Source organism: Carex rostrata, chromosome 7 (assembly GCF_964058835.1).
Source record: "Carex rostrata chromosome 7, lpCarRost1.2, whole genome shotgun sequence".
NCBI lineage: Eukaryota > Viridiplantae > Streptophyta > Magnoliopsida > Poales > Cyperaceae > Carex > Carex rostrata.
Genome location: NC_135924.1, coordinates 14,121,042 through 14,132,496, shown reverse-complemented (window position 1 = coordinate 14,132,496; position 11,455 = coordinate 14,121,042). Strand labels below are relative to the sequence as shown.

General features: G+C 34.9%; 1 protein-coding gene across 1 annotated transcript; it reads left to right on the top strand.

Annotated features, from left to right (window-relative positions):
* Positions 1 to 4,660: 4,660 nt before the first annotated feature.
* Positions 4,661 to 9,847, top strand: LOC144557568 (TATA box-binding protein-associated factor RNA polymerase I subunit B-like). Its single transcript, XM_078306153.1, has 6 exons — positions 4,661 to 5,021; positions 5,144 to 5,330; positions 5,961 to 6,659; positions 6,975 to 7,105; positions 7,926 to 8,193; positions 9,240 to 9,847. The coding sequence occupies exons 1-6, from the start codon at positions 4,698 to 4,700 to the stop codon at positions 9,485 to 9,487; spliced, it is 1,857 nt and encodes a 618-aa protein (XP_078162279.1). The 5' UTR covers positions 4,661 to 4,697; the 3' UTR covers positions 9,488 to 9,847.
* Positions 9,848 to 11,455: the final 1,608 nt, after the last annotated feature.

The following is an 11,455-nucleotide window of genomic DNA, read 5'->3' as shown; positions in this document are numbered from 1 at the left end:
AGAGACTGTGACCAAACCAACTAAGAAGAAATATGAATCATATGGTGCGTGTCTTATCTTTTGCCCCCTTCTCTTCACTTCCACCTTCACCTTCCAAATCCCAAATCCCAAATCTCATCCCCATCCCCATTTGCTTCTCGCCGAAGCCTTTGCCTTGTCAGTCATGTGTTTCCCCAATCCAAATCTTAACCCGACAGAATGACCAATAAATCAATTCCACCACCCACATCTACTAACTTCCTCAGCAACATCAATTTTGACGACCATTTTGGTCAAATTGGGAGGCTACGTCAGCCACTTTGGAAGGGGAAGCAGTGGAAGGAGAGACGGGGGTGCGGGAAGGCAGATGCCATCTCTGGCCAAGAAGGGGAAGCAGGAGAAGGATCTGTACCCGATGTAAACTCGTATAACACTCTAATAGATGATCTGTGCATGAAAGGCAAAATTCAGGAGGCAAAGGATATTCTACATGATATGATTTCTAAAGAGTGTGAGCCTAATAATATGACCTATTGTATTCTTATAAATGGGTTGTGCAGGAATGGTGAAATTGGAGAGGCATTGGACTTCATAGATGACATGATTTCCAAAGGGCATGAACCTGATGTTGTGATCTACAACACTCTTATAAATGGGTTGTGCAAGAATGGTGAAATTGGAAAGGCAACAGATATTCTACATGATATGATTTCTAAAGGGTGTAAGCCTAATAATGTGACCTATAATATTCTTATAAATGGGTTGTGCAGGAATGGTGAAATTGGAAAGGCATTGGACTTCCTAGATGACATGATTTCCAAAGGGCATGAACCTGATGTTGTGATATACAACACCCTTATAAAAATGGGTTGTGCAGGAATGGTGAAATTGGAAAGGCAACAGATATTCTACATGATATGATTTCTAAAGGGTGTAAGCCTGATAATATGACCTATAATATTCTTATAAATGGGTTGTGCAGGAATGGTGAAATTGGAAAGGCATTGGACTTCCTAGATGACATGATTTCCAAAGGGTATGAACAACCTAATGTTGTGACCTACAGCATTCTTATAAATGGGTTGTGCAAGAATGGCGAAATTGGAAAGGCATTGGACTTCCTAGATGACATGATTTCCAAAGGGCATGAACCTGATGTTGTGATCTACAACACTCTTATTGATGGGTTATGGAAGAATGGTGAAATTGGAAAGGCAACGGATATTCTACATGATATGATTTCTAAAGGGTGTAAGCCTAATAATATGACCTACAACATTCTTATTGATGGGTTGTGCAAGAATGGTGAAATTGGAAAGGCATTGGACTTCCTAGATGACATGATTTCCAAAGGGCATGAACCTGATGTTGGGACCTATAACACTCTTATAGATGACCTATGCAAGAAAGGTGAAACTGAGAAAGCAATGGATATTCGACGTGATATGATTTCCAGAGGGTTTGATCCTGATGACTTGTGAGGGGGCTGTGCGGGGAGCGTGACTTAGATAAGGCAATTGGAGTGGTGATAGACCTGTCATGTCGGGGGTGGTTTGCTTGATCTGTATTGTAATTACTGTGTCCAACTTTATCTAAGTTTTGTTATGGACCCTTTTTTAATTTCTGTATGATGCTTAGGGTTTGATTGTTGGATTAGTATGATGCTTATGACTATGATTATATGTTGGGAGAATGAAACAGACAAACATTTTATTTTGTGCAACTTGATCAATTATTGAATCTAGTATTTCCATTTAAATAATTGATTGCATGAAGTACACATCGTTCCAGTTTTGTAAAAGATCGATTGTGACTGAAAACGAACTTACAGTGAGTATGTCTAATTATATTTGGACTTCTACACATAAAAATAAATAAAAAGATGCATAGAATAAGAAAAAGGATGAATTTTTGATTGAAGAAGTGATATTTAATCTGAAATTTCATCTTTTAATTGCATATAAGAATGCAAATGTTGAAATTTCATCTTTTAATTGCATATAAGAATGCAAATGTATCAGGTCCGGTGGATTTGCAATTACCAATCCAGGAGCAAGATTGATGCTCAGAATGAGTTGAAAGAAAGAATTTTGTAAATTTAGTATCAATTGTACATGTGTTCCTAGTACTATTTGAGCAAATAGCATAGAAAAAGCAACGTCTCATAATTTAATCTATTAGTGTATCAATACACTAAGTCTTTATTTAAGGGTAATTTTAATCATTCTTTTAAAAGTAAAGCGTGTAGCTTGGTTGCTTTATCTAATTAGTATCAATTGTATGACCAACTTTTGGTCTATTTCAGATACTATTTTATTTGTTTATTAATTTAGAAGGCATCATATCATCTCACAAGCATACATCACACAAATGGATGTTTCATACGTCTGCTCTCAAAATTACAGTATTTTTTGCCAGTAGAGCTCCTTACATTATTTGCAACATAGCAACACAATGTAACAATTAATATAACAAAAGTTCACAGAAAAAGTACATTACTCACACCATTCAAAATTAACCGAACATAGCAAAAAAGAAAGTGCATTACTCGTATCATAACAAAAGTGCACAACCTTAACATAATAAAAAAAAATCACAATCTAGCATTACTCGTATAATAACATTGAAAAACTCAGATTCCATTACAGTGACATTGTACCAAGAGTGCCCCACGCTCCACGTGGTTTTCCATTTTGGTTATAACATTCAACCTACAACGTTATACCACATTGATTGTACATTCTACATCATTCCTCAAAAAAAATAAAAAAAAATAATAATACATATGCAAATAGCATTCATACAGTAAAATACAATCTGAAGAATTCTTTATCCATGCATATCTGGTACCAGCTGCCATGTATGTACCAACAATCACTTATCCTCGAGCCTTTTGCGTTTAACAACACCTTCTAGTTCGTCATTTGTCCCCAAACACTTGTATCAGCTGTCAACACCAATTACCTTTTCTCCTCATTCCATTTTTTTTGTTTGTTTTCACATCCCTAAACACTTGTATCAGTTCCTTTTGTATGTATAAATGTAGAAATGCAAACATGAGAACAGACAACCCATTTTGTATGTACCAGCCCGGCAGCCCCTCTCTAGTCTCTTAATTATGTTATTCTATATATTTGTAAGATGTAAACAGTACAGACTACAGACAACCCATTTTGAATCTTAGATAGTTTATATCAATACCAGAATTAACACTGAATCTGGTTGTGTAACCTATACAACAGGGAAAAAAATGGTAAGATCAACCTTCCCTAGCTAACCTCATCTCAAAAGCCCAAAGCCTAGTACTCAGTTTCCTGTTGCAGTTTATCGTCAATTCTATGTAGTTATAGAAAAAAGTCAAAAACTCAACTAACCATGTCAATAAACAAATAATTAATTAACTAATAGACTCACTACTTAAAAGACCTGATGACGAACATTTAAAAAAGAAGCACTTACTTGGGTTATCCAGTATACATATATGGTATCAAAAAACTAACAAATGTTTTTTTCTCATAAGTATTGAGCACTAGAACATAGATAAACAATTGGTATAAAAAAATAAATGAAAATAAATGAAACTGACCTGTGAGTCAATAACCCCTTGTCTTGAAGCAACCCAAGAAAATGAGACTCCATCTATATTTCAGCCGATAGAAACTCACCTACACATAAATAATGCTCAATTGAGGATCCATATCATAAATAGTAGCATTATAGAGGTATATATAGTGGATGCATGCATTACTTTGATTAATTTTATCAGTTGCAACTAAACTTAAAGAAAATTCAATGTTGTCCGCTTTCAACAAAAAATATAAACACAAAAAAAAAATATATATATTCAAATATATGGAGCCAAAATTGAGGCTAGTTAGGAGCACTCAGTTTCAAATTTGTAGTTAAGAAAGCAGCTATTGGTGCCTTTTGGTTAAATATGACTTAATTGTGCTTTTAAATAAAAAATTAGGACTATTTCAGACATAGTTATAGAATATGAAAAATTAAGGAATAGAACAGGTATATACCATCATAACAATTACCACACTGCACTTATGTTTGTTGATCTAAACTAACCTTTTTCAGAAAATGAAATGGCGAAGGGCAATTTTTCTCTATACTTATGTGGTAAGGTTGTACCTACATAGATTAAAAGAAAATACCAACAATTAGACATAGCATGGATAGACACATGGCACGATTTTCAGAAGCATTTCTTAAAACACTTCAAGTGCATCTCTTTTACTTGGCCATTTTCCAGTTATATTTACACAAAAGCATTCTCTAATAGATTTCTTGGCAATAGAGATTCAAGAAGCAAACTATCATTTTTAAAGAAAAAAGAAAATTGGGCTTAAATTGATGAGAGTGATACCGAGAAAAGGAGATGATCGAGAAAGCGATCGAAGTGGAAATCGAGGTCAGAGGAGTGTCGATTGAGACCGTCCTGACTGTTTAGATCTAGGCTGTCTGATTAAAATCCGGATCAATTTGGTCTGAGTCTGAGGGGATGTACAATCCCCTTCAATATTTGTGCGTAATCTGATCGGGCGGTACTGATCTAACAGAAATAATGTGTTACCTTAACAGAGTACTTTTGACTTCATGCAGCGCACAGACCTTAGGATCAGAGCAGAGCCGCGTATTATTCAGATGAATTTAAAATCTTTACCCCAACCTAAAACCCTTCACGACCCCGAGTGTCTCATTCCCCAACCATGGCAAACGAAGGCACTATACGGCACTTCTGCGAGATTTGCCGCGATGTGACCGACTTCGAAGGGGAAGTCGGCTTCTTATACTGCTTACAGTGTGGGTCCCAGACGCAGGACATCATCGCTACTGACGTCGTCGCCGATGATATGTTCGCCGAGGAAGGCGGTGGCCTGTACAGCCAGACCCTTCACCGCCGGGCCCCTCCCAAGCAAGAGCCCGAAGAAATACTCGATATTGATGGCGAGGAGAAACCTAGGGTTTTTGGATCAGTCCCTCTACCTGATATTGAAACTGTTGCCGGAGCAATTCGTGCCCGGTACGTTGAGGTATGAACCAATTTTTGCACATTTTTTAGGTATTTAGGGTTGGAGGAGATGAATTGATGAAATGATACCTAGTAGAAATAATTTGCCAGTTGATTTCCTTTCGGATTTGGTTTTGAATGTAGGGACTACAGCTGATGCTAAGGAGACAGTGTGAAGTCTTGGTAGAAACTTTTAATGTTAGTCCACTTATATGTGGCATGGCACCTTCAATTTGGCTACGACATGTGAGTACTACAGGAGCTTTTAAAGAAGGGTGGGTTGCATTGGTGATAGCTAATTGCAAAGATCGGCAAGCGAAACGAGTTAAAGGTATATTCGAGGATTGTTTACTTTTTTTTTGGGTGAAAAAAGCACGTAGTTTTTCATATTCATACCGATATAAATTTTTGTAGAATAGCTTGAGTTAACATAATGGAAATTGTCAATATTTAATAAAACTGAGTGAGGCTATGATACTATGCATAGCGCGGATTGGTCCGTACTATGGATCAATATCTCCGTTTTCAAAGTACAATCAGTCTATGTGAACGGTTCAACATGATCTAGATCCCTATGAAAATGTACTCGTAGAACAAATATTACATTTTTTACAATTTTTTAACAGTTTTTTTAGTTAGGCAGAAAATTATTTCATCTAAAAATTCTTGACCATTCAAAAGTATTGATTTTCTACCTATCTAAATAATAGTAAAAAATGTAGAATTTAGTATGCAAGTACATTTTCATATGGAAATCATGTTATATGGTTCAGATCGATTGAACTTTGCAAAACAAAGATGTTGATCCATAGTATGGACCAACCTGCGCTATGCATAGTACCATAGCCACACTCTGCAAAACTTCTTTAAACAATAGCTACTGGTTGCTGCTAGTTTCAAGTAGCCTCCTTTTGGTTTAATGTAAGATATAAAACTTTTTTTTTTTAAATTTGCTTTGCAGAGATCAAGAAAAAGCGGGGACAAAGAAAAGCTACTATAACCTTTATCCTTCGTACACTACGAAAAACAATCCCTATTTACTTGACACTTGCCATTTCTTTTCTTTCATGCCATCTGGCAAGAGAGCCGGTGTTGCCTACTGATATAATTGATTGGGCACTAGAAGCAAAGCTCCCATACCTCTCTTTCTTTCATGATATGGATAAATACATTGGCACTGCTCCAGTAGCATGTCCCTTAAAAAATAGGACTATGTTTAGACCTACACTATTACTCGGGTCCTGCCAACTAGAGGTTGTAGTGGGTAAAATAGCCGAGAAAATTGCCTTGAATTTACCACCAGTAAATTTCTATGCAGTGGCTAGAAGGTGGTTAGAAGAACTCACTCTCCCTATGAAAATTCTCCCACATGCATGCCGGGTCTATGAATGGTTGTTACCGGCTGAGTTGTGGATTTCTGGAAATGACTTTTTTGGGTTCCCGACTCGAGTGGTTGTGATGTCGGTTTTGATAATTACACTGAGGATATTGTATAATATAAATGGTTATGGCACATGGGAGGAGAGTTTGAGTAATGTTACTGACAAGCAGGGCCCAACGGAGGATGTCACAATGGAGTCTAATATGAGTTCTGTGTTTGATGCAAGAGAGCTGTTAAGAGTTCTAAGTGCTGTTCATGAAGACATTGAGGTTAAGCATGGTAATTGTTTCTTTTATCGGGTTAATTTTTTGAACGGTAATTTGTACTTTGCAAATTTGCATAGGTATGGAGGTTATTTGTTTTGTTATAGATCTCCAAAGGTAAAGAGTGTAAAGAGTAGAAACCGAGAAAAACCCGAAACAAATTGAGTGGCTTTAATATTAAGTGCAGTTATTTATGAAAATAGATACAATGTTGCGGTAAATGATAAATTATGCTACGGATTACAAAAATCTTGAGTCTACTAACACAAAATGCATAGATTATCTGTCATGCATATGTTGCTTAACTAACCTTTTTTTTTTATTCATACAGACTATTCAAAAGACCTGAATTCCTATCTAAAGTATTGCAAGGATGTTATTTCTGTTGAGATGACACCTGACTCTAATCTACGAGTGAACAGAACGATTGACAAGTGCTGGAACATTTATAATAAAAGTGAGGTAATTAGCATATCATTTACATTTATATTCAATTCTAGGGCACTGCAATTTAATAATTATGCCTGTCGATAAATTCATTACCTCTGGCTGTACATGTTATCACTGTACTACTGGCAGGCAAATTTGCATAGATTATTTGTCAGTTTGGTTCCTGTTTATTCTCAACATGGTCTTTTTATTTAATTTCTTTTATGCTAGCTTATTAATATAGGAGTTATTGGTACTAAATTGAAAACTAAACATTAGTTCCTTCTATGATAGAAAAAGAAAGGATTTTAATATTGCTATGTTTTGGCTTAGCAGCTAATGTCCTGCACCTAGTTACCGGTACCAGTTTTGTGGTACCAGACTGAACACTTGGCACATTAGCAGTTTTTTCTTATATTTACAAAATAGAAAAATATAGTCTGTATCCCTTTTTTAAGAAAATGAGGCAATACTATATACTGGTGTTGCAAAATGCACCGTTCTTTAAAGAATAGTTAAAAATGGATTTTTCTTTTGCAAATTTTGCCCCTTGCATTGTATGAACAAAACATTGCAACTTCATATATGTTTTTTATTTGTGAAACTATAGAGTAGTGTTAATATTTTGTAGAAATGAGACAGCAATGAGAGGGAAAGACTGAGAAGAGGTATAATACGGGGTGAAATTTGTAGAACTGTCTTTATTGGATCAGTATGGTGTCTAAACTGTTAAACTCTGTTGGGATTATTAAAATAAAGGCAAAGCAATTAATTTTATTTTTTCTGAAAACGTATGTTCTTGATTTGAATTCCTAAATAGCTAACCCATACTGTTAAATTTGTAAAAATTCAGGATAATGATTCTGGCATTGAAGCAGATAATCTGAACTTTGAGCAGAAAGATATAGGCACAATGAGATATGGTGATGATGCCACCAACAGCACATCCTTCGATTCATGCGCCAACCTAAACCCTAGCGATTACGATAAAAAAAGTTCTTCGCACAAATGTGTTGTAGATTCTTCTTTTAGAGAAGAGAGAGAGTTGGACAAGATGAGGTTTGAAATGGAACAAAACTGGTTCATTTACCTTGCCCCCGTTACTAAAAGGAAATCAAAAGGTAAATACTAATAATATAAAATTAAATTGATTTGATTGAAATTGTACAGTTTTATCACCTATAACACTCAATATTCTGTAAAAGTTGAGTCCGGATCCTCTGAAGTAACTAAAATTTTGAGTTTAGATCTGGACCGTCCGATCAGAATCCGGGCCAATCAGGCCCGAGGTGGAATGCACGGGGCTCCTTTAATATAAGTGCTAAAGCAGATTGGATGGTCTGGATCTAAACTCAAAATTTGAGTTAACTCAGGTGATATAAATTTGTAAAAGCTGTTGTTAATCACCGTGTGATGCTGGTGCGGTACTGCATAAAGCGAGAGGTACTGAATTCTGTGTAGGTCAAGTGTCCTTGTTCGTTGGTTTTTGATACCCTTTTTGGTTTGGTACCTGTACATACCAGATGTGCAGTATCTAGATCTAAATTTTATCAACTTTTGTTGGTGCCACCCCCTTTCCAGTAGATACCAGTCAGACTCAATTTTGTGATAGGGTTTGTACCAAGAGTAGGGTTCAAATGCCTCGTGTCTTCATCTGGTTCAGAGCCGGGCACGCGAGTGATTTATTCATGCCTCAATCGTGCCTCACATTCATATCTTCGTTTTCAAAGTCCAATCAGTCGATCCGAATCGCTCAACATGATCTCCACATTAAAATGTCCCTGGAGACCAAATTTTATTTTTATTTTTGGAAATTTTTTACTATTTTTTTTATAGGTGCAAAATCATTGTTTTTGGATGGTCCATAATTGTCTGATAAGCAGTGATTTTGTACCTATCTAAAAAAATAGTAAAAGAATTCCAAAAAATTGTAAAATTTGGTCTTCAAGCACTTTTTATATGGAGATCATGTTGAGCGGTTTGGATTGATTGATTGAACTTTGAAAACGGAGATAAGGGTGTGAGGCACTATTAAGGCATGAAAGATATAGAGGCATTTGAGCTTCTCTTGTATCAACCGGCAATGCTAATATCTTGACAGGTTTGAGATTGATATTATATAATATGCTTCATAATATTTTTTTTATTGCAACTTATTTCATGGCAGGTTACATAAGCTACAGACGAGTAAATGTAGACAAAATTCTTATTTATGCGGTGCATGCCGATTATTACATCTTACTAAGAACCTTGGCTAAGGTAGTGAGAGTTGATATGAGATTATTGCATGCAAGTACGCTTGAATTGGAGAGGAAGCTTGCCTGGATCGAAGAAAAAATCAGAACCAGTTTAAATGTGCCGAAGGGTCGGTCAGAGGGTGGGCCCGTAGAACATCAAGAATTTGAATTGGATTGAGAACTATTTGTTTAAATTTTATTTGCAATGAAGGAAAGTTTTCCTGAGTGCAAGAGAAGTATTTGTTGAATCCTGGGGAGCAAACATAGGGGTGGAAATTGCAACCAACTACAGTGTGATGATGATGATAGCGTGGGTAAAAAAAGAGTCTCTTTTCCAGTTTTTTCGGTTTAGTCGGTTTTGAACCGAACCGAATTAGTTTGGACCAAATGGTTCGGTTTTTTCAGTTTAATAGTTCGATTCGGTTTGTTTTTTAAAACTGAATTATAACTTCAGTTGGGTTTAGTTTGAAAAATTTCAAAACCAAAATAACTGAACCGACCGAACTTTTATATATTATGAATTTGGTTTGGACCGTCCCGTTTTATTCTTAATACCCCAGTTTATTTCTTAATCAATTGCTTTAAGTATTTTGGTTTATTTCTTAATATTTCAATTTATTTCTTAATATTCCAGTTTATTTCTTAATATACTTAGGTTTATTATAAATCAGTTGTTTTAAATACAAATTTAATATATTTCGGTTTGAACCGAACAAATCGAACTAATTGAATTAAAACTTTGGTTGGTTCGGTTTGATTCTATTTTTGAAACCAAATTATAACTTTAGTTTGCCTAGTTCGATTCGGTTTCAACCGAACCGATGAACACCCCTACATGTGCCACTCTCAACTCCCGGGTTCAGATTTTCTGAAATAAGAGCATCTCAATCCCAACAATTAAAATAAATATCTAAATAATTGTTAATTATTTTTTAGAATCTAAAATCTCTAAAAAATTTAAACCTTCATATTTTTAAAATTAATTTTAAAGTTTTTTATCTAGCCAACGTGGTGTTTTAAATAATTTCCTGATAAAAAAAAATTATCCAATATTTTTCAAATAAGAAACTGGAGTACATCTTTAAAATTAAAATAGAAATTACCAAGACAATTTAGCAATCTATAAAGTTTCCGAGATGAAGATACTCACTTAAATTTTGAGTTTAGATCCGGATGGTCTGATAATAATCTGAGCTAATATAGCCCGAAATGGAATGCACGAGCTTGTTTAATATTCGTGCCAGAACAGAAACGATAATTTGGATCTAAACTCACAATTTTTAATTACTTTGTGATATGAATTCCAACTTGCTGCAGCCTTATAGCATTACACACGTAGGAATCCGGATCCCCTGAAGTAACTCAATTTTTTGAGTTTTGGATCGGGACCGTCCAATTCAAATCCGTCGTTCGAGATATGTGTGCTTCATTTCAGAATGAATTGTCACAGATTCGAATTGAACGGTCCCGATCCAAAACTCAAAAATTGAGTTACTTCGTTGGATTTGAATTCAAACATGACACGGGTGGGGTGGATATATTTTCATATAAAATTAGTCTTATCCGTTTAAGTGTTAATAAGATACAAAATTTTTTTTTGATCCAATTAAAGTAAACTATTAGCTTAATTAAGTTAACTCGAAAATATAACATTTTTTATCTATGTTTTCAAAGTTTGAACAGTCGATCCGAACCGTTTAACATAATCTTCATAATAAAATATTCTTGGAGATCAAATTTTATATTTTTTTTAGAATTTTTGTACTATTTTTTTTACATAGGTACAATATCATTTTATCGGATGGTCCAGAATCTCCTTAAAACAATGATTTTGTACATATCTAAAAAAATAGCAAAAAATTCTAAAAAATATAAAATTTGTTCTCCAAGCATATTTTATTATGAAGATCATAATGAGAGGTTTGGATCAATTGTTCGGGCTTTGAAAACGAAAATAAAGAATGTGAAACATATTAGATCACAAAATTATGCTGCATTTGAACACTCCTCTTGTTTCTAATAATGCAGCATATTCTTTCAAAATATTACTAATACACGATAAATTATTAATTGAAGTTGCTAAATTCACCGGAACCAGAATGATATAGAAAACGAAAGATATATACATAAAGTTCATTGCATATTG

Bases quoted from the DNA above. Each gene is read 5' to 3' on its own strand.
- LOC144557568 (XM_078306153.1), top strand. From the start codon at position 4,698: ATGGCAAACGAAGGCACTATACGGCACTTCTGCGAGATTTGCCGCGAT. The intron at 5,022-5,143 runs GTATGAACCAAT...TTTTGAATGTAG, and splicing joins TTCGTGCCCGGTACGTTGAG to GGACTACAGCTGATGCTAAG. The intron at 7,106-7,925 runs GTAATTAGCATA...GTAAAAATTCAG, and splicing joins ACATTTATAATAAAAGTGAG to GATAATGATTCTGGCATTGA.